The following is a 22,588-nucleotide window of genomic DNA, read 5'->3' as shown; positions in this document are numbered from 1 at the left end:
TCGGGGAGAGGCCGAACCGCGGCCCCGAGGTGCGGGGACGGGGGTTAAAAATAATGCTAAAAAAGAGGAAAACACGCACACACACACACGCACCCGGCCCTTCTGTGCGTGCGGGGATGGAGAGGTGCGGAGCGCATTCTCTTCCTCGCAATCGTTGTTTTTATTACCGCTTCCTTCCTTCATTCCCCGCTCCCCCACCGCCACGCGAGCGCTCCCCACAACCCTTTTCCCCTTTCCCCCGCTCAGCATCGGCAGGGAGAGAGGAGGAGAGAGAAAGGGCGCGTTCATGAGCACCACAAAGTTACAAATATGGCTCCCCAGCCTCCGCGCCCGCCCGCCGCGCACACACCCGCCGCGCTCCGGACCCCCCCGGCACAACTCGCCCTCCCCCCCTCGGCGCCACGACCCGGCCGTTCCCCCCCCCGGCCCCGCTCCGGGATCGCCCCCCAGGTGCGAGGTGCGAGGTGAGGACCCCCACCTCCCCAACCCCCCCACTCCCGCCCCACGCAGGAGGCAGCGCCCGGCCCGCGGCCCTCGGGCACGGAGCTTTGAAGGCGACCCCCTCCACCCCCCCTCCCCCTTTAAAAAAAAATAATAAAAAAAATATAGATAGATGAGCTGCCTTTTTTTTTTTTTTTTTTTTTTTTTTTTTGCTTTTTTTTTTTTTTTTTTTTTTTTTTTTTGCTTACATCTGAGGGCGTCCTGTTCCGCAGCTCTAAGTGGATCCTTTTCTTCATGTCCATGGCCGCGGCTGGCGGGAGGCGCTCGCTGTCCCCGGCTCCGCTCCGTGTGGTGACACCGCCGCAGACCCCCCCTCAGCCCGCGCGGTAATGAGGGACTTTGAGGGCTCAACCAGCGCCGCTCGGAATCCCGAGCCCCAGCGCCGCGGCGAACACTAACCTGATAACTGCGGAGGTGGGGGCTCCGGATTGATGGACGGCCGATCCAGCCAATCGCCTCGCCTCGCTGCTTGGCTGCAGCCAATAGGAGGGAGCGAGGCGCGGTGGGAGCCAATAGGGGAGCGGCACAGCCGGCCAGGGGGACAGCCCGGCTGGGAGCGGAGGATCATTCCGTGCTGGTGGCTGATGGGGAAGGAGCGGCGCGGCTCCGCGGTGGGGCTGGGGCGCGCCGTGCTCCCCCCCTCACCGCTCTCCCCCCGCCGCTCTGCCGGATCCTGGGGGAGGCGCCGAGGGGCGGGGAGCGGCGCTTACAGCCGGAGCCGCCCGGGGAAGGGGCGCGCAGCCAGGAGGGAGGGAAAGGTGCGGAGCGGGGCGGCAGAGGGGCGGCTGAGGGGAATGGCGCGCGGGCCGACGGCGGGTGGGGGGGGGAATGGGCGGGAAGAGCGCGGGGCGGGGCGGAGCCGGCGGGGGAGGGGGCGCCCTGTGAGGGGAGGAGGAGGTGCCGCTGGGGGGGGGGCTGGGGGGGCTCGGTGCGCTCGGTGCGGTGCGGTGCTGAGGTGATGTCCGGTTGAGGAGGCGGTGGCGGTGCTGTGAAGGCCCAGGCCGGGCGGCTTCCTCTGTGTAAAGGCGCTGCCGAGCTGCTAACGGTGCGGTGAACGGAAGGGTCGCGCGAAGCCCGGCTCCGTGCGGCCGAGGGCTCGCGTTGCCAATAAGAAGTGCGTTCTCTCGTATCTTTGGCCGGGCGGGCTGCTGAAACGAGGTGTCGGAAATGTCCTGGCACGGTTCTATGGCTGTGTTGGGTCCGGCCTGGCCCTGCCGTGCTGGAGGCCGGCAGCACGCAGAGAAGAGCAGCACGAGGCCCTTGGCGGGGCTCCCTGTGTGCTCAGGAGGCAGTGAGAAGGCCGTGAGAGCAGTTTGGTGTTTGTCATCAAAAGGTGAGAATTACTGCCAGCCTGTTACCGTAATATTTTCATTTGTAGGGTATTTATCTTACCCGCGTCGTTTGGAGGAGCTGCAGTGGGTGCAGCTCAGTGTGAATTCTGTGGGACTGAGTGAGCTGCCAGAGATGGAGCTGGATCCAGTGTAAGGTAAAAAGCAATAATCTTAATTCCACAGCTCTCCTTATTTGCAGCAGGTGAATGTTTTTGTGATAAAGGCTGTAGGGCGATCTTATTGCAGCCCTGCAATGCTTGAAGGGAGCTCATAAGCAGGAGGGGGTATAACTATTTAAACTGCGTGATAGTGATGGAGTAAGGAGAAATGTCTTTAAACTTAAAGAGGGGAGACTTAAGTTAGTTGTTGGGAAGCAATTCTTCTTTCAGATGACGGTGAGGTCAGGCTGGTGCATGCTGAGCAGAGAGCTGTGGGTGCCCCATCCCTGCAGTGCTCAGGGCTGTGCTGAATGGGGCCCTGGGCAGCCTGATCTGGTGGGGTCACCAGGGGTTGGAAATGGGTGATCTTTAAGGTTCCTTCTAACCTGAGCTCAGTTCTATGACATAACTGAGACAGGGGAGGTTTAGGTTGGATATTTGGAGGAAGTTTTTCACACAGGGTGGTGAGGCACTGGAACAGGTTGCCCAAGGAGGCTGTGGATGCCCCATCCCCAGAGGTATTTAAGACCAGGCTGGATGTGGCTCTGGGCAGCCTGGGCTGCTGGTTGGTGACCCTGCATACAGCAGGGGGTTGAAACTGGATGAGCACTGTGCTCCTTTGCAACCAAGGCCATTCTGTGATTCTACAGTACAAGTCTCTCCATAGTTTAGCTGTTAGAGACATTGGATTTCTGCTTTCTCTGCAGCATGGATGAGTTGTTTTATTTAGTTTGATAACATTGGTTTCAGTGTGCTAAAAGTTACTAAGCAGTGTTTTAGGATGTAAACTTGGCAGTTTTCAAACTTCTGGCTTATGGTGAATTTTATTTTACTTCTGTTTTAAATTCTTCTTTACAGGCGTGAACAAAGGTGATCCCTAGGTTGAAGTTTCACCAAGGAGGTCTCAGTCTGGAATGTGGTTTAATGGCACAGGTGAAGATCTTGGAAAAGCAGAGCATCTATAGGTGTGTGATAACCATTGAGTCCTGGCCTGAAGCACCGATTGAGCAGCTGGGGAAAGGACTGGTCAGCCCTGGAGAACTGGTGAAGGCAATTCAACTGTGAGACAGGAAGGGGTGGAGCCTGGCTGCACCTCTCTTAGGCCTCATTTAAGGACTGACTGCCACTGGGCCAGGATCTGTGGTTGGGGATCCCTCCCTTACGGAGTCTGTCTTGTGAGCCTAGATCCTCAGAGATGGGTGAGCACCTTTCCATCTGCGCTGCTCCCTTTGCTGTTATGCTCCTGTACTGCTGGTCCACCGTGCTGACCTTTCTGATTGGAACAATAGCTGTCAATTATCACCATGGGAAAAAATAAGTTTCTGAGGATCTAGAGATTTTTTTTTTTTTAATTCTTTTGCATTTTTTGGAAAATAAGAATGTGTTCTTTAAAATTATAAACTGCTCCCCTCCAAAACACAGGGAGAAATTTATTCAAAGTTCAGAGCCAAAAGGAAAAGTTTAAATGTTGATTCTTTCTCTCTGCCCCATGCAAGCATGTGCTGCTTGTGTTGCAAGGATTTTAGAAGACTTAAAATAGTTGGGAGAACTAAAAATGCATGGAAATACTTTGGGGATCAGATATTGAAGTGTCCTCTCGAAACAGTGCATGCATTTTGAGTAACTGTGCAGAGTGCAGCTTTTCTTAAAAACAAACAATGCCCGGTCACTGGTTTGAATGTTAGATTTAGGGCATGAGAAAAATTAATTAGCTTAGAAATTGATATGATTGTGCCATAAAGACTCAGGTTTGCTGTTTTGGTAATAGAGGAAAAAATCTGTTACGTCTTGGTGTGGGAATGCTAAGTCTTAATGGGGGAATTATTGTGCCTTTCAATGAAGGAAACAGTTGCCTCTCTCTGTTGTAGATGTCACTGATTGGAAATGCTGTGTGCTGACAAACCTATGGAATCCTGTCTTGTCAGAGTCCCTACGGAGCTGGGCAGCAGTGCTGGGCTGAGCTCAGCTCACCATGGTGGGAAGTGGTCGTGGGGAGCCGTGGTCAGTGTCCTGCTGGAAGATGAAGATACCCTGTTCTTGTCTGTACCTTCTGGCTTTTTACGTTTGAGTACAGAGAAGTTGATGTTGTGAGTAATCAGTGCAGTTCATGTTTGATTTTGAATGTGGTTCACATATGTATCCAGTTCCTTCAGTGCCGAAAGTCATCTGTTGTTAATTATGAGACCAACAAATTCTAAGTACAGGTTTGCACGTAGAAGCTGATTGTGTGTCAGGATCTCTGGCCCAAATCTGGAATGCTAAAGGCACTCACTGTGGAAGATGCTAAGGCTTTACTGAGTTACATTTTTACAAGCTTCTTTATGATCATCTTTTAGGTATTTTCTGATCTAACATTGAAAAGCTATTTAGCGTGACTGCAATTAGGTGATTTCATCCCAAATTCTTATTTTGCTGTGCACATCTCTCCCCCTTTTCTCTTTTTAATGTGAAGTGCTACAGCTTTACTTCAGCATAAGTTTTATATGAGAGGCAGCAGGAGGATTTCCCATGTCTGTAAACTTACTGAGTAGTTGAGCGTTTGCTGAAATGAGCTGCCGATTGTTTTCTGTCTTATAATACTTCTTTGTGGACCTGCTGGTATCTGGCTTGTCCCTGCTGCATCTGTACAATGCGTTCCTTCATGTTTTGTGTAACATCTTCCTCAGTCATTTCTGTGCATGTAAATACAGAAACTGGAAAGAGAAAATTCTGTTTGTGAATTGTCCCTCTTCCTGCCCTCACTTCTCCATCCTTCCAGTGAAGGTTGGTCACGAGCAGGAAATGAGAACAACATTGATCACTGGTATCCAGGAGTTCTGAGGAAAAACAGGGGCGAAAACAAGCTTTGGAAAACAATCTGTGTGTTTTGACAACACAGATTTATGCTTTGAGACCCTCAGTATGGGAGTGCTGTAGATAGAAAAAGCAAATGAAGACCTCAGGGTGTTGGTAAGAGGCTTGGGTGTTGGTTTTGTGCCTTCTGTTGCTCGTCCAGTTAGTTAAATCTCTCCTCATAGTGGTTAGTGAGGTGCAAGCTGAGTGAAGCTTAGACCTAGAAGGGTTTTTGTCTCCTATTTGCCTTTTTTAGCTTGCCTAACTCAAGGGAGAATTATATTAAAACAAAGTATCTCTCAGTGCTGACATCTGTGACTGTGTAACTCCTGGCACATGAGTGATTGGTGGTGATTTCTGCACTTACCATTTGCAGGTGCTGCACATTTGTATCACAACATTCTGTCTTCAAACCCTGTTTCAAGTAGGAGAAAAGAACTAAAAAAGAAAAGTAAAGTGATGTACTTAAAGGGAAGTAGTTGTTTTAAGGTGCCCAACTGAGAAGAGATGAATACTTCTGGTATGTCTCAAAACTAGTTTTGTTCCCCAATTGCTCAGCGTACAGCGTTATCTCCCCTTTATTTGCACAGGATCTGGCATACCAGCAGAGCCTGGGAATTCATCATGTTTAGCAAAATGAGGAAAGAAATCAAAAGTCACCCATTTTTGCTGTTTGCAGCGATAGCCTGATCAACACTTACCCTTCAGCCTGCCTCCTTCCATAACTTTGGCACTGTTTTTTAAAACCACTTTCTGCAGCCGTTTGTCCCCAGTCTCTGGTTGCTACATGTGTTGTTTTTTTTCCTTCTTGGGCAAACCAGCTGTTGTTACTGCCTGCTTATTGGAGAGGGCTCAGCTGAGTTTTGGGGGTGTATTTAGCAGCAGATGTACTGCGTGTTGTCCTTCTTCTTGTGACAGTGCTTAAGAGTATTTAAGTGTATCCTTCAGCATTTGACAGGTGACCAAGCTGTTCTTTGTTTATATTCTGAAGCATTGAACATTTTGTTAGGAAGATAGGCTGATATTATTACAGATAAGTGCTTTTGTTGGTGGCTTTGATGCTTAGCTTGCTGTGAGAAAGATCCCTGTGCAGGGCTCAATAAATAACTGTGGAGGGCAGCGGTTCCACTTCCTGTGCACGTGCCACTGATTTTGTAAATAAGCATTCAGCCTTTGTATGTTTGCTGTCTTCCTTTTGAAAGCTGTCCTGTGCGTGACCAACTTCAAAACTCTTGTAACACCTCAGGAATTATTCGATGTTGTGAACTGAAAGCATTAGACAGACTTTCAGAATTATTTGGAAGGGGAAAATATGTGTATGTGAAGTGAAGGAATAGCCTGGCTCTGAGTCAAATGAGCAGGCTGTGCAGCTTTCCTCAGGCTTGTGAAAAATCAAAATGCAGTGACTTGTTAGACCTGTGTGAGGAGGAATAGAGAATGTATATTTCTAGGCAGGCAAAGAGCTGTGTGTGGATTAACACAGCAGCAGGAAAAGAGCCTCAGATTCTTGCAAAACTGTGACAAAACTCCTTTGCAAAACCTGATGAACTCAGCTGTAGTGTGGTGGGATTAAACAAAATCAGAGGTGGGGAGAAAAGGACTATTTATGGTACAAAGAGTTTAAGAAGTATTCAAAGAAAATACATTTTGTAACTTCAGTAGAAAATGAAGTGAAACAGTTTACACTGAAGTTTATCAAAGAGTCTGCAGGAAGTTCCTGAAGATGACAAGAGATGTGGAGAATTCTCCTGAAAGTAGAAAATCCAGTTTTCTTACCTAAGCTGTGTACTTTGGAATAAACAGAAAGTTTTTGTTTCATTTTTTTTACAGCAGCCATTTGGGTAACCTAAAGCACGAAGATCATGATGCTGGTATTTACGAGGTCTGCACACCAGGACTGTGAGTGCAATTGGAGCCAAAGGAGCCTTGCTGTTCTGCTGGGGCTTTATGAAAACTTCAGGAGCATTTGAAAAGTTCTACTCTATCCAGTGGGAGGAAAAAAGGAAATGTAGTTTTTATGCTTCACAGAATCATTAGGTTTTAATTTAGCACAAGTATCCCAGACCAACACAGAGTATTTCTTTCTTAGAGTCAAAATAAGAAGCATATCTATGGTAGAAAGAGAGTACTGTGCAAAACTTGCTCCAGTGGGTATGAGAGCTTTTCAGTCTGACAGTTTAAGTAGCGAAGATGAAAGTGAGGACAGTTCTTGGGCAGGGGACTCGAAGAGGAATGTGATTCATGGGGCGCAGTGACTGGTGTAATTAGCAGTGCAGCTGCTGCAGTGCCCTGTGCCAGTGCTAAAAAAGCCTGTCGTGGCCCGTGCTCTGCTGCTCGAGTGGCAGTGATAACGATGGCCGCAGCAGTGCCAGCTCCAGGCTGCTGTATGGGAGTGGAGAGGTTTCTGCTGGGTTTCAAATTGGCATGGAACCATCATAGGGTTTCCTGAGGTGTTCAGGCTGAGGAAAAACTCTGGAATTGGAAGTGGCAGAGTTTTGTTTTGTGTTTTCTGTAAAAAAAAAATAGTAAAAGAGTAGCGATACAGAGGGATTGAATTAATCTGGTGATGAGTAAAACCTGTCAAATTCAGGCAAGGAAAACCAAAGACTTGAACACCTTCAGTTTTAACATTTTCAGCACGTGAGGTTTTATTTCTGTAATAAATGCATTTGTTTCGGTGTCCTATTAAATGAGGTTTAAAACTTCTTGCTGTGATAGAACTTTCTAACTGTCATTCTGCAATATCTGAAGCATCTGACCTGTGGTTTGGTGTTTGTTTCCATTTATGCTGAGTGACACATTTCAGACTTGACCCAGAGTGGAATTTGGAGCGTGGAGCTCTTGAAGCGTTGGGACAAGGAGAATGGGAAGGAATGTTCTGCTGGAGCCAGGCTTCTTTCTCTGTAAATGGCTGGACCAAGTGAGGACGAGCTTTCACTGGAGAGTGGGGGGGATTTTGAAATACTAACCACAAAATGTTACATTCTGTCACTAATGTGCACCATCAGAACTCACTTCTCTAGCACTCGACAAATGCAATTTGCATTTGAAATTGAAGTGGATTCCCCAAAGTCTTACATCAGTCTCGCATCAAAGACAGCAGAATTTCCTAGAATTCAGGGACTCTGATGCTTACTGTCAGAGCAATCTGCTTACCTGCATTGCCCCAACATCCGTGTTAGCATCTCCTAACATGCCACCTGTGCAGTGGAAGTAATCATTTTGTCCTATTTGAGAGAACACTTAGCTTCCTTCCTGGCTGTTCCAAGTGTAATACAACCATAAATACATACACACGCAGTGCTTCTAATTTCTTTGCCTTCCTTATCCTCTTCAAAGGGTTTCTTGCTCTTTTTCAGCCTTTTACTTGTCTTTGATTCTGTTTCTGTCAATTCCATCTCCTTAGTCCTCCTGCCTCCCTCAAGTTTGTTTGGCATTCTTCAGCAATGGTGTTTATGGCTCGATTCAAGAGATTAAAGAGGGAATCACAAGTTCCTGCATCCTGAGGTATCGAAGGTTGTCAGCTAATTTACAAAAACATGCTGTAATCATTCCTCATTGTCCCTGCTGACTGATGGTACGAGTTCCACAGGCTTAAATCCAGGCACAAAGATGAGTCCTAAAATAACACTGCAGGGTTTCTCCTTGTGCAGTAAGAGACTGTGCTCGACCCAAGCACCTGCTGGCTGCAACCTGAGTGACAGTAAGTAGTGTAGTTCTGTGGCTTGTGTGTCCAGCACGTATAGATGAGTACCATGGGGCTCAGCACTAATAAAGTCACCTTTTGTGAAAGCTGTATTGCATATTGTCTTTGTCATAGGTGGCTATCAATTTATGGAACGGCAGTCACATGGTGCTCTTGGAAATGCCATTAAATACTAAGATTCTCAGTTTGCTTGAAGGTTGTGGAGGTTGTTTTGGTTTTAATAACAAAAATCTCAAGCCTGAGAATGGTTCAGTCCTTTTCCCATGGCATCTTTGAGCCTTTTTCCAATATGATAAGCAGGGTGAGAACTGATTGTTTTAAAAATTAAAATCTCCATTTAAAGCCTATGAAGTAAAAATAGTTCTAGTTTGAAAATGAAAAATACTATTTCAGATGTTACAAAAGAAGGTTTGTTCATCTCAGAGCTGACTCTTCCCTCTCCTCAACAATTAGATATTCACAGCCTCCAGAGGAGGTTAGCAAATAGGCTGGTTCGATTGGAAGGGGCCTACAAAGTAACCGTGTCCATTTGCATCACACCTTAGGGCTGACCAAAAGCAGAGCAGGTTTTGAGTGTCTTTTAGTGTGCTTGGGTTTTGTTTTGTTTGCTTGGGTTTTTTTGGCTGATGTGTAGAGTAGTGTGACGTGTGCCCACTGCTTTTTTTGCCTAGTTAAATAATTCAGCAGTTAAACTCCAGGGTAAATCACAGGTGGGAATGGGATGTGAAACTTGTTTTACCCAGCTCCCTGAGTAACACAGGGTGCTGCAGTTTTTAGTGGTTCAAAATGTTGTTGAGGGAGATGTGACCAATGGATTGATAACTGAGTAACACCCGTGAGATGGACAGAGTAGGAGGAAGAACTGAGTCTGTTTTAACGATGAGTAAATTGAGGTAAGTGATCTGCACATCATGTGGGAAACCTGGATATATATTATATATATATATATATGCATATCCAAATGTGAGCAGACCACAAACTTCTATCCATCTGAAAGTGTCTGGTGCTGCTTGGAGGTGCAGGCTGGGCTCTGCATATTCCGTGTGCCTTCTGCCATTTTCTTGCCCAGTTACAGAAGTAGATGCAGCTGCTCTTAAGACATTTGGGAAGAAAATGAAAATTCAACAGATTGAAGACTTGTGTTAGAATATGTGGGTGTTGCCTTTGTTCAAAGGGAGAGTGAAAGGGAAGGAAGTAAACTCTTTAGCCCAGAAGTTATCAAAGCAGAGTTAATTTTGAAGTAGAAGGGTGTTTTTGGAAACCTCCAGGGCAGGATTCTTCTATTGTATATTGATCTGCACCAGGAATACCTTTAAGGGGGAAGTATTGTACTGGAATAAGTAGAATAAATTGGTGTAGTGGAGGAGGCTGAACAGGTACCAGGTGTGGTGGCCTGGCTTGTACTGTTGATGGAATCATTGCCATTGACCTCATGAGCATTTTGATTTTGGCTTGTGAGCTGCTTGCAGTTCCATTCCTGCAGCGAGGATAAAGAGCAATCAACAGATTTGCACAGAAGCTGCTGATAGACATCAGCCATGAGATCTAGCCTGGCATTTAAATAAAGCTTAATTAAACATATGTTTTTTCTGGAAATGTTTGAGAATTTCTGGTGGTCACACTGGCATTTTTCCTATGGTGCACGTGGAGTCTGCAATCAGCAAAAGCAGTTTTATGGGGAGTATGCACTGTGTGTCCTCTAAAGCTGTAATTCAACTGTGTTTCGAGTCTGCAGAAGCAGAGTAGCTACGGGGGGAGGCAGGACTTGGGCAAGTGACATGCACTTTTACTGCAGTCAGTGCTGGGGTGAGGATCCCTACCTCCTTCCCCATGGTACCCTAACCCAGGGAGCACTGAAATGAAGGCCTTCACAGGAAGATAAACCTCAGTATGCTTCTCCAGTGAAATGTATTACACATTTGTTAGCTTTTGGGTAACAGCCAAATCATTCGTTGTCCCTCCCCACACACGCTTCCATTTATAAATGAAGTCTTCAGTCTTTTGAATGTCATACAAAACTGTTCAAAACCAGACTTGAGCAATTGAGATTCAATTAGTTCAATCAGAGCGATTCAATTGACACAGCTGAGTTCTGCGATCCGAACAAAAGATTCTGCTGTAATTGTGTAGGAATATATAAATGCTGATACGATTGTCTTGTCCTCAGCCCTCCAGAAGGATGCACTGCATTTTAAAACTTACTGCCATGCGCCCCGTTTCCTACTGGATGCTTCTGTGGTGCTGCAGCCCCTTATCGAATTGGAGGTGGACACAATCCAGTGGAATACAGGAAGGTGTGCTTCCTGTGGGCAAACCTGCTGAATGTTGGGCATTAACATGTAACGCATTGCTAACTTGGTGAACTGAGCTGGTCATCCAGTCTGTCTTGAGACAGATGATCTTGTATTACCCATTTGCAGATGATGTTTCTGGTGAATCATTTGAGGCTGTGATTCACAGCTTGACTGTAGTGATGTTCAAGTCAAAAAATGCACTTTATCTCAGAGCAGGAAGGGCTATGCTGTCTGCTTTTCTTGAGTCTACACCTGTCAGTCTGCAATGTGCAACTGAGTGCAAAGCCAAGAAAAAAACAAGAAGTTTACTCACCAGTATGAGAGCCAAGAAGCAGCAGTTTCCTTGGTCATCTTGCTTCTGCCACAAGCAGCCATGTCCTTAGACCTGTTCTCCAATGGTTCTGTAACAGGTTGTCACCAGGTTTTTTTCTGCACCTTCCTACTTCTTTCTTGACCACGTCAGGTTTGTCCCTCTTAAGGTTTTCTGTAGGTGATGGAAGACCAGAATCGTTCATCTCACGTCCCTCATTTTTGCATGAGCATGAAACCAATGGTCTTACCAGCAGTTCTGGTGTTACCTAGCTCTGTTTTCTGTCAGAAGTTAAAATCTCATGTTGTCTGTGTAAATGAAGCATCAGCTCATGCATCACGTAATTAAAGCAGAGATTCTCATCTTCCTCTGCCAGTCCTCCTTCATCACTGTCTCAGGCACAGCAGATGAAACAGCCTTATTTGCTTATCATGCAAATTCAAATCAGGCATCGTCTGAAATAAGACTCTCTAATCCTTCCTAGGGTTGTCTAGACTTCCATATTTCTATGTGAGATTTTAGAGATGAATTCCTTGGCCATCTGCACATGTAAAACTTCTGCAGTGTTTCACTGTCTAATTAATCACTCCTTCCAACGTTGTTTTCCCTAACATGACATATTTACTCCACGCAGGGTGGTGTTGTGCAGGGTAGTGGTTTGACAGAGCAGCCCTTTCTTGTCCCAGATTGCAGCGTGCCAGCCTCTGTTCTCTGCTTGTTGCATGTAAGATCATTATTTTCATATGAGGAAGAATATCACAAGCAGCCTCTTCTCCTAAGCAACCTTGACTTTCCTGTAAGGATCACAGCCGTCCTTGGTTATCTCCTTCCACGCAGCTGGGACTGCTCAGTGCTGCCTTGCTGCTTCCTTGGGTATTCCTACCTGTCTATTCTGCTGTTATCTCTTGTGTTACATTCTCGCACCTCTTGTGGAATTTCTCTCACATGTTTATTCTGCCCCAGGACCTGGCGTGACTCAGAGGTTGGACTTGATAGACATGATAGTAAAACAAATAATGATGGAACATGAAAAAATCAGACCTTGGCTGGCAAGTATGGAGAGTGAGCTGGTGTGTAATTCCATTCAGGGCAGGGTCAGCACAGTGTTCTTCTGTGTTCCGAGCAGATGTTTGTGTGGGCTGCTCTTGGAGGTCCCTGATAATGGAATTTCTGCTCCCCAACCATTTGTTCCATTACCTTGCTGTCCTCGCTCATCATATTGTCTGACCTGAATCTTCCCTTTCTTTTCAAATGGGCGATGAATGGGAAAAAGGCGTTTCCATTTCCTTTTGGAGCTGTTAATATTTAGTTGAAAGTACTGACAGATTTTGTGGTCTCTGTCAGGGCAGCCACCTCTGTTTCTCCATTCTCTCCCTGCAGGTTGTTTTCTGAACAGGCACTTGCTCTGACTGGCTTTCTGGCTGTAAGCTGTGTGAAGCAGGCTTAGGGCTCAGCATTCAAAGCTGGGTGCTCTACTCCAATGAGATCTAGCTTATGTATGTCTTTGTTCCCCACATGGTGCAGTGCTGCTGTCAAGCTGAAAAATCACCACTATTGACTCATGCACACCTGTAATTTCTCTTTTTTTCCTGCAGTGTTCTTTCTGCAGTGGAAGTGGCAGCAGTGATAAGTTGGAGGTAATTCTCAATGAGGATCTGAGTCTGGCTGGTCAATGTGTCAGTGCCAAACTATCTGATTGGCATGAGGAAACTGCATGGCTTTGGGCTGGGAACACAACTGGAAAAGATGCTGAGGCTGTCCAGAAGTCCATGGTGGGATGTAAGGTTTCTGATCTTTTTCATGGTGTTCTGGATTTATCCTTGCAGCAGCGTTCTCTGTTATTTCAAAAACCATTCCTTCTCTGACACTTGTCCCTTAGGTAGCGAAGGTAGGAGGAGGAATTTTATCCTTTTTCAACCTCCACTTTTGGGAACCTGAGCAAAAGCGAAGCACCTGTGTACGTGATAGCATCCATTACCAAGGTAACGTCAGTTGTTCTTCCCTGGACTTGTTCCTTGCTAGCAAGAATAATTACTTACTCTTTTTTCTTAACTATCTCATCCTGGGGATATGAGATGATCCCAGTTTAATTGCTGAATCTTGAATTTTAGAGACAACATAAACAAATGTAACTGTATCAGATGCTTTGAAGAGTCTGCAGGCTGAAATGTGTCCTTCCCATCCACACAACTCAGTGCTGAGGCAGCTGAGGAGCATGCTCTGCCAACACCAGGCCAAGCAAAACCTCACCAGGATTCTCAGACTGATAAAACCAATCCTGGAGGAAATGGAGAAAAATCTGAATAGAATTTCTTATTATTAACTGCTATCTGTACTGAGTGCAGTATTACTATTCTAGGCCTTCGAAAATGACATGTTATTTTCCTTTCCTTTTAAATATGACAAAAGCAAGCCTCAGACTAAGTAGCAGATATTAAATATTGAATATTCCAAAAGGATTTTTCATCTGTTAAACATAAAGACTTCTCTCCAAAAAGAAGCAGGCTGGTTAGGCCATATATGTTTGTTTTTCTCCATGCAGGATGCGTTTTCCCACTTCAGCTTAAGCTGGATAAACAGTTGAGTAAATGGAAGCACTTTCTCTTAACAGAAATGCTATTACTAAAAACAGTCAGTGATTTAATCAATTGAGTTTCACAGTATTCACAGTTCACCCTCTTGTGTGCTAGAGTTCAGCACTGTACAAACAGGATCAGAAATTCTTTGCTTACCTAGCAGCAAACTGGCTGCTTAGTCAGACACGCAGAGCACACTGTTGAGCCTTCAGTGCTGGAATAAAGTTTTGATAATCGAGCTTTCTCCTACAGCACCATTTGTTGTAGGGTCGGATTTTTCAGGTAGCAGCTGTGCAAAGCGCCTCAGCTGCTGCGTCCTCTGAACGAAGTGCAAACAGTGATCTTTGCATGGAATGGGTGGTGGGAGATGAGCTGGGGAAATACTCAGAGGCTTCCAACGTTATTGCTGCTCATGGGCTGCATTTCTCTTTTTGAAGATTCCCAGAGCTTGCAATGTATGGTGTATATTTAAAAGCCTCCTGAGGACGGGAATAAAGCACATTTTTCTTTCTTTTCCCCGTACTTCATGAATTGCTCCTTTCTTGAAAGCCACAAATGGTGGAACCTTGTTTGTTTTCTTACATCCATTTCTGCTGTTCTCACAGTCGTCTTAAAAACGTTCTGTTTCTGTCATTGTTCCTTAAATATTTGCTTTCCAATCTCGCATGGCCTTATGAATGGAAACCCATAGGAAATGAATGTTTGTGTTTATTAACGCTTCAACTTCTGCTGGTTAAGAGCTCTGGAATATAGAGCAGCATGGGCAAAACAAGAGTTGCATTTTGAAATGCTGTTTGTGCAAGTGCTGTGGTTGCTGTCTGTTTCCTCCAAGGCAGCTTTAGGAGTCAAGGAGGTGTTCAAAACTGACAGTTAATTTGAGTGAAAATAGATGCAAAAAGTGTCTGTTGGCAGCTGTGGGATGTCTTAACTAGAAAGTACAGCAAGTGTGGATGAGAATGCGTGTTTGTAAAGAAAGGTGGGTGTTCACCTGGACAGAATCGGGTTCTGGAATACAAAAAGGTTGAATTAGCATGTGCAGGTATGTGGAACTGCATTCCAATGTGTGTCCTCACTCACAGTGACCAAGCAAACCGAGCTGCTGTGTATGCTGGGCTTGTTTTACTGTGCCTGAACCTAAACCACTCAGAAGTTCGGGATAAATGAGTGTACAGAGGAGAAGAAAAATGACTTGAGTGTTTGTATTCTATTTGCATTCAGTAGTGTGTCTATGAGCCTTAAAAAAGCCAACGAAACGAAGTTTCAGACAATGCGTTTCTGCATATAGGTTAGTGAAGGTAAGGTCTGGTGTACAGGGAAAGTCAGTGCAAGGAAAGTACTTGTTATTGTGATAGAAATCAATCATTTTTTATTCTGTGAGGTTGGAAAAACAAAAAAAAAAAGGATTCTAGTATGATATTCACTACGTTGGGTGAATGCTAGAGGGGGATTTTTGTTCCTCTGCAATGAAGGCAGTGGCTCAGCAACTAATAGTTCTCACAAACACCAACAAAACCTTTTCCCCTTGATCTCATCTTAGAATCTCCAGCCTTCCTCTTCCTTCTGTCAATACTTGTGTCTTTCTCTTCTTCTCTGACTGCAAAGGAAGCATGGGTGCAACTTACAGCTAGGCGTAGGAAATGAATTCAAGCAAAGCGAGGTGCTGCTTGGATAATACACACATTTCTGCAAAGGGCTTCCATCACAAACCCATCTTAGAATCATGGAGTATCATGTTTGATTAAATGAACTCCAACAAAGAGAAGAGAAAAGGCAATGAAGGAGGTGCAGAAGGATTTGAGTTAACTAGGGCATCCTACTGAGAACCTCAAACAGCGATGGAAGGCCTGCACTACTGAACAGGCGAAGTAAAATAATCTGAGTATAACTGCAGCCTATGGAATTGTGGTGCTCCAGAGGGGCTGTGAGTGGGCTCCTGCCATCCTCTTGCATTGCTGCTTGCTCTCCCTGATCTGTTGTTTGCTCAAATCAAACCCGAGGTCAGCAAAACACGTGCTGCTGTTGTGAGGTAAATGCTGGGCAAGCGGTCAAACGACGGAGGCAGATCCAACCACCTGCTGGCTATTGAGGCCCCTGGTCTTTTTATTCCATTGCTGGGATTGCAGGCAGTGCCTTGTGATAGCAGAGCAGAAGCTGGAAGTTTGGCTGGTGATATGGATGGGAAGAACCAGTTTGGGTTGAGCCAGCACTGCCTTGTGTTGCAGAGCATTTCTTCTTCCGATGCAGTAATAATCGTACCTGCTGCTTAGCTTGTTCACTGATAGGGATGAGTACATGTCATATCCTTTTAAGGTAGAACAGCAAACTCTAGATGTGTATTTGGTCAGCATTAAGTGTCACGCTGTGTTTTATCCATATTTCTTCTTGTTTCAAGGTAAGTAGATGTGACTTGGCTGTTAATGTGGCTGTAACTGAGCCCTAAAATGGAGCTGTTGCCTAACATGCATAGTCAGACAGTCCAAAACCAACACAGTACTCTTGTCTTTGTGTAGATGACTGTATGGGGACGTCACTGATGTTAAAGGGCTTTTAACTTGTTGCCCAACAAGCACGTGTTGTGGCAGCGCTTTGTTAGCATACCCACTGCTGCTTCCAGGATCTTATCTTCTGTTTCTGGCTCTGGAATTCTGCATCTCTGGATTTCTAGAAACCAGATTTGTTGGTCTTCCATGAATTTAGTAAATATGTATCACCAAACAGACTTCATTTTGTATTATCCCTGATTTTAACAACTTGGAGTAATTGAGAATAAGGTAAAATCCTTAGCAGGTACCAGCGTGGGCCAGGAGGTGTTTGAGTGCTGTGAAGTTCGATGCAAGGACTGTTTTGGAGTTCAGACAGATTTTCAGTCTGTCTCATTTATATAAAATCATGTTTAACAGATGTATTCCTAGGATTTTTGCTCTGAAATTTCTCTTTAGCAGCACACCATGATTTCTGTATGCATTTCCCCAGCGCAAGAAACTAACTTTCTGCTTTGTAATGCCACTATTAGAAACTGCAGAGGTAGTGATAGGTCACCACTTTCTACAACTTTGCCATTCCTCTGGTGCTGATCTTTGCCACAATTAGGTGCAACAGGTCTGAGAATTGAGGAGCACTTGGTGTAGCACTCAGCTGCAAGCAGGAGAAAGGAACAAAGTGATGGAGCAGTGAGTGCTGCTGCATGCTGAGGCTTCTCCAGGTGTGTCTTGTGGCCCCTTGTCCCCTGAAGGGGTGGTGTGTGACCTGAAGAGGCACTGATCTGCTCCTGGGCTCCTCAGCAGCCTGTGATGTCCTCTTAAGGCCATTCTGTCAATGAATATGCCAATGATAAAGTGTTTTGGGTTTTTTTGTACCTTGCATTTCACCGGGGAGGTGTGTTGTCACTCGTTACCTTGCTGGGCAGGTTTAATGGGGTGGAGGTTCTGGGAGAACTGGTGGGACTGGAAGTAAGTCATACTCCTTCAGTATTAAAATTGAGCTAGGCTTCTGAATTAAAAGTGGTTATTTGCCTGATTTCCCTTCAGAAGCTCTAATATACCCAGGGAACCAAGGCTAATTGTCTGCTGCATTGCTTTTGGTTGGCTCAGATGCAGACCTCAGAGTGGGAGGAGAGCGAGGAAAGACCTATGGGTGGGAAATCAGGGACGTAGCACACTTTGGAACCTTTTAATCCCTTCCTCCTAAAGTAAATGAATGAATTTGTACTATTTTCTTTGAGCAGAGTTCCTGGTGTCTGTTCTGTGGGCTGTTGTGTCGTCCAAAGACTTCTAAACCTTCTGCAGACCTAGCACACTGCTTAGGAAAACGTGCACAGCTGTGCATGCACTTAGGCATAGCAGTTGTGCTTTTATGAACTGTCTTTGTACAAATGTAATGACACCAATACAGGCAAGTTTAATGAATGAGCTGGGTTTGTTTTCAGATAACCTCAGTTGTGTCAGTACAAAACCTGTGCACAGACAAACCTTTGCTTTTGCTACTTACACGGCAGTACAGAGGTGAGCTGTGCTCTGCAAGGTGTATCGTGCTGCTTCCCTTAATCAAGAGGAAACTGAGGAGATGGTGCGAGGCACTTCAGGAAAAAGTGGCAGTAGAGAGGTCTTGAGGTGCTTTGCTTATTCTTTTCTGGATTGGGAGAATAGAGGACTCTGGATATCAAGGAAGAAGCGTGCTTGGCAGCCACTCAGAGATTGTCTCAAGGGTACTGCAGTGGCATTGCCAGCATCAGGCATCAAAGCTGGCCTTCTGCATCCAGTTTCCAATCAGCCCCATGCAGTACAGCTGTAAGCATTCGTTGTGCTGCTACCACCTGGCTGTGGCTGCGTCTGATTCAACTCTGCTACTTGTCCTAAAAGGAATAATCAGCTGTGCTTTAATTTAACTGAACAGGAAAGGTTCAGGTAGGCCAAAGCCTGTGCCACCAACTCTCAACAAAGACAACTTTTATTTTGAGAGGAATGCATTTTAAAAGCCCCGTCTTTCCTGTGCCAACTTCCCTCCAGCTGCTTTGCTGGTAGCAGGATCCTAATTAGAACTCTCCTGGCACAGAACTCCTGTTCTAACGCACGTGTGTTGCCATTGATTTTCACAAGGCTGCTCAGGTGAGGTTAAACAGCCACAGAGTGATACTGAGCTCACAGCTGCAAGCCTGCAATAGGTTAAAAGCACCCGGTCAGACTGTGGATAGTGAATCCTGGTTGTAATGAAACGGCTGGTAACTTCTGGGGAAAGCAGGGGTGGCATTTCCCCTGTGAGTTTCAGTGGCAGCATTTCCTAAGGGGTGCGGATTCACTTTGCCATTTAAAGCTATTTGGAATCCTTCCACCAACCATCAGTGGTGTCACACTGGGCCGTACTGCTGTGCCATGACATACAGCGCCCAAATATCTGGGGCTGCCCCAAGGAACCCCAAGTGCTGATGCAGGCAGCCCAGCATGGCAAATCCTACAGCTGTGCTGCTGCTGACCTTGGCCCGCTGCCTGCTGCGCCTCCAGCCCCAAAGCTCCTTGGATCTCCTTGGCTTGCCTGGATCTCCAACAATCTCTTGGCAGGTGAAAATGGCTTACTTTGAAGGAGAGGCAGATTCCCCTTTGGTCTGCAGTTCACTGCACCAGCACCCGCCTTGCAGCGTGTGTTTGCTCCCAGCCTGGTGCCTCTGCTGTGCTCTGAACATTCCTCCCTTAATGAAGTTCTTTAATTACTGTTTTTCTTTGTGGAATGCCTCATGGTCTCTTGGTCTTTTGATACCATCAGACTGAAAGGGAGAAGAAAATCCTTTAGACAATTTTCTGACTCCCCCTAGAGGATTTCCTTCTGGGCCCAGCACTGGCCACGCAATGGGAGCAGCAGAGCAGTGGCTCACTGTGTCTGCACAGCTGGGTATCAGCACAGACTGCATTTTTCCAGCGCCCACAGAGTGCTTTTCTTTTCCTGTCAGTTCCTGCTAATGTCTCCCTGACTTTATTCCCACTGTTCTTTAAATATAAATGCTCACAGGCCGTTTTTCCTCAGGCAACACAGGCCTGGCATTCTCTGCCAAAGGATCCCACTGCAGCTGTTGCAGAATGGCTGTTCTCACATCTACTGATTCCTCCGACCCAAACTTTGGGATGCCCCTCATCTCTCCCATCGCACCATTGAGTCTCAGTGCCCACTGCAGGTGACTGCTCATTTCCGTGATACCATCTTTTCCCCCTGTCCCATCTAAGGGTGCCCATAGGTTGCTTGCATTTCTGCACAGTCCTTCCTATTGCTGCCCACTGTGTCATGCCCCACCTGCTGAGAAATGCCATTCGAGTGGAACAGGGATGTGGCTTCTTTACAAAGGGTGCAGGAAGGGTCAGAGCTTTGTGATACACCATCTGAATGTGGGCCTTCCCAGAAAGGTGCCAACTTTGTGCCTGTGGAAAGGAAAATCCGCTACGGTGCTCTGCATGAAAGCCTTTTGGTGAGTGTTCAAACAGTAAGGGGCTCACTCTGTTCCAGATGTGTTGTCTGTTTAACCACTCAGTCCCCATCGCTTGATGACATCAGGGGAATGCTGTTGCAGCAGCAGGAAAAAGCCGTCCCGGCTCTCTGCTCTTCCCCTTCTTGGCTCCAAATCCCTTTGTTCTCTTCCTTAGCACACAGCCATGGGTCAGGAGCTGGGTTATTGCTGCACTGAGCCACGCTTGGTTTGACAGGGGTGTTGCAGCCACCCCTCATTGCCTAAAGGAGCTGTTAATCAGAGGATGCTCAGTACCACGGGGGGAGGCGATCCTCCCCTCTGCTCTGCCCTGCTGAAGCCACGTATACAATCTGCTGCCCAATTCTGGGCTCCCCACTTCAAAACAGCCCAGGCTTTTTTGCACCCCCAGTCTGCAATGCTGATGCCAGCTCTGCCATGGCTGCTGCCAGCTGTGCAGACTCAAACCCACACAAAGCAACAGAAACATCTGGCTGAGGCAGAGAGGATGGCATTGCTGGTACACCAGGTTTCCTTCTCACCGTGCCCCTCACCAGCTCTTTTTGCTCCCCAGCCCTCCTCCTGCATGCTTGCAGCCAAGGAGCAGTTGTGCTCCAGGAAAAGAGCCCAGAGGAGGGACGCAAGGATACACAGAGCACCTCCTGACGTGGGAAGGCTGAAGTCCCTGGGTCTGTTCAGCATGGCAGCGATCTGATCCAATATCCGACGAGGCTCCGCAACAACCCTGCGACCCTCTGAGCCCCCAGGGCGAAGCACGCGGCGCTGCTCCCAGCCGCGGCCTCCCGACGCCATGCCCTGCAGCTGCTGTGCGCATGCGCACAACGGGCAGCACCGCCCCGCAGCGCCGCCATGGCGTTGGGGCTGCGGGTGATGCGGGTAGCGCTGCTGCTGCTGCTGCCGCCCGGCGGTGAGGGGCAGCCGGCCGTGCTGAGCAAGGGCCGTTTTGTAGGGGGTGTTCCCCAGCCCAGCGCTATTAGTCTGGGGTAACGTTTGCTGTCGGTTTTGTTTCCAGCTCCGTTACTGGTTTGTGGTTCCTCCTGCTGGGGAGGGGGTTCTCATAAGGGCAGGTGGCGACAGGGTGGGGGAAAATGGCTTCAAACTGGAAGAGAGTCGGTTTAGAGCAGATATCGGGAGGAAAATCTTTACTGTGAGGGCAGTGAGGCACGGGCACAGGTTGGCCAGAGGTTGTGGATGCCTTCTCCCTGTGCACATTCAAGGCCAGGATGGATGGGGCTGTGAACAACCTGGTCTGGTGGGAGGGGTCCCCACCTGTAGCAGGGGTTGGAACTGGGTGGTTGTAAAACTTCCTTTCAACCCAAACTGTTCAGCACCAAACCATTGGTGCTGGAATGCCCAGAGAGGCTGTGGATGCCCTGTCCATCCCTGCAGCTGTTTGGGGCCAGGTTGGATGGGGCTCTGGGCAGCCTGGGCTGCTATGAAATGGGGAGGTTGGTGGCCCTGCACGTGGCAGGGGGTTGGAGATTCGTGATCCTTGGGGTCCCTTCCAACCCTGGCCATTCTGTGATTCTGTGGTCTGCCATCATTCGTATCTCAGAGAACACAGAATTAGGAGATAACGTGAAGGGTTTTAGGTTGAGCAGTTACTGTATGATAGGTGTTGCCTTTGATGTTTTTCTCTTTGTGCATCTTTAATTATTCACCCGTTCAGGAAAGCATACCACCTCGTATGGCAGCATTGACATATCTTGTGTAAATAGGAAGAGAACAATAATTCTAGCACGAGTGCATCTGTACTGAAGTTTGCTACCAGTGATGTAGGCTGGGGGGTGAGCAAAGCAAACATGCACCATTTACACACTGTAAAAGCCATTTAATTCTCTTACAGCATCAGGGACAGCCTTGTCCAGGCCAGGAGAAGCAGCAAAGGATGAAACCCTGGGGCACCTGCTGGCTGTTCTGCACCATGCTGCACGAGGAGCTCAGCACGCAGCAGGAGCTGCCACCCCCAGCAATGGCACAACTGCTCCTTGGCTGCAAGCATGCAGGAGGAAGGCTGGGGAGCAAAAAGAGCTGGTGAGGGGCACGGTGAGAAGGAAACCTGGTGTGCCAGCAGTGCCATCCCCTCTGCCTCAGCCAGATGTTTCTGTTGCTTTGTGTGGGTTTGAGTCTGCACAGCTGGCAGCAGCCATGGCAGAGCTGGCATCAGCATTGCAGACTGGGGGTGCAAAAAGGGAGAATGGCATCCTTGATCAGTTGAGGAATGGATTCGGTGACATCTTTAAGGAGTGTTCTTGAAGAAGCCATGCTAAAAATCACACTGAAGCTTCAAAACTCCCAACCTGCTGCGAAATGATGATGAAGGTTGCTCAGTGGGCTTCTCCAGACTGCAGGGGTGCCTATGGGCGTGCAGGATGACAAGGCAGTCACATGTGGAGTATCAGCAGTTACACACAACGTTCTGTGCAAATGTGATGAGAATAAATTGGCTCCAGCAATTCTTCTTTCTCTTCTTCTTTACTTTTAGGCAGACATATTTTCATTTCTGATCACTGGAAAGCAAGTTTGTACTGGTGCTATTTTTATTTCCTGCTGCTGGTTGCCAGATTTGTGGAGCTGTATATTATGTCTGTTTTCTTTCTGCTGGTTTCAGTAAAATTCCTAGAAAGCTTCTGTCAGCTATTGCTCCTCCTTGAAGCTCAGCCCTCTGCACAGGCTCAGGGCTGGAGATGGGAGCTCACTTTCCTTTTGGCATAAAGGCTCTTTTAAACTCAATCTGTTCAGCTGTGTGGTTTTGAGTTCAGTATCCAGGACATCCTCCTCCATCCTTTTTGGTCATTAGAATGGATTCATGCCACGATTCTGTTTAAAGTTTGGTGTATTTGGTTAACATATTTCCTTAGACCTTTTTTTCCTTCTGCCCAGTGGAAGTTAGCAGTCCATGTTCCTGCAGT

The 22,588-nt window shown here is 46.9% G+C and overlaps 1 protein-coding gene and 1 long non-coding RNA gene across 12 annotated transcripts in view; one reads left to right on the top strand and one right to left on the bottom strand.

Annotated features, from left to right (window-relative positions):
- Nucleotides 1-879, bottom strand: part of ANP32A (acidic nuclear phosphoprotein 32 family member A) — an 18,239-nt gene extending 17,360 nt beyond the window's left edge. For 2 of the 4 annotated variants that reach the window (XM_048955986.1, XM_048955987.1), the window contains exon 1: nucleotides 690-879. In XM_048955986.1, the coding sequence (XP_048811943.1) occupies nucleotides 690-743 (54 nt within the window). In that variant the 5' untranslated portion in view covers nucleotides 744-879. Of the gene's footprint in view, nucleotides 1-93; nucleotides 337-689 lie in introns of those variants that run through there. The other 2 variants (XM_048955985.1, XM_048955988.1) reach the window with 2 other exon arrangements.
- The window catches only part of LOC125698091 (uncharacterized), a 23,411-nt gene extending 823 nt beyond the window's left edge, over nucleotides 1-22,588 (top strand). The window contains exons 1-7 of one of the 8 annotated variants that reach the window (XR_007379072.1): nucleotides 1,146-1,259; nucleotides 1,880-1,987; nucleotides 2,849-3,189; nucleotides 3,859-4,077; nucleotides 6,653-12,911; nucleotides 13,012-20,659; nucleotides 21,523-22,586. This is a non-coding gene — a long non-coding RNA (uncharacterized LOC125698091). Of the gene's footprint in view, nucleotides 1-1,145; nucleotides 1,260-1,428; nucleotides 1,616-1,879; nucleotides 1,988-2,848; nucleotides 3,190-3,858; nucleotides 4,078-6,652; nucleotides 20,660-21,522 lie in introns of those variants that run through there. The other 7 variants (XR_007379073.1, XR_007379076.1, XR_007379071.1 and 4 more) reach the window with 7 other exon arrangements.

This window comes from Lagopus muta, chromosome 10, assembly GCF_023343835.1.
Source record: "Lagopus muta isolate bLagMut1 chromosome 10, bLagMut1 primary, whole genome shotgun sequence".
NCBI lineage: Eukaryota > Metazoa > Chordata > Aves > Galliformes > Phasianidae > Lagopus > Lagopus muta.
Note: the sequence above shows the minus strand (reverse complement) of the source record. Positions and strands in the feature narration are given on the sequence as shown.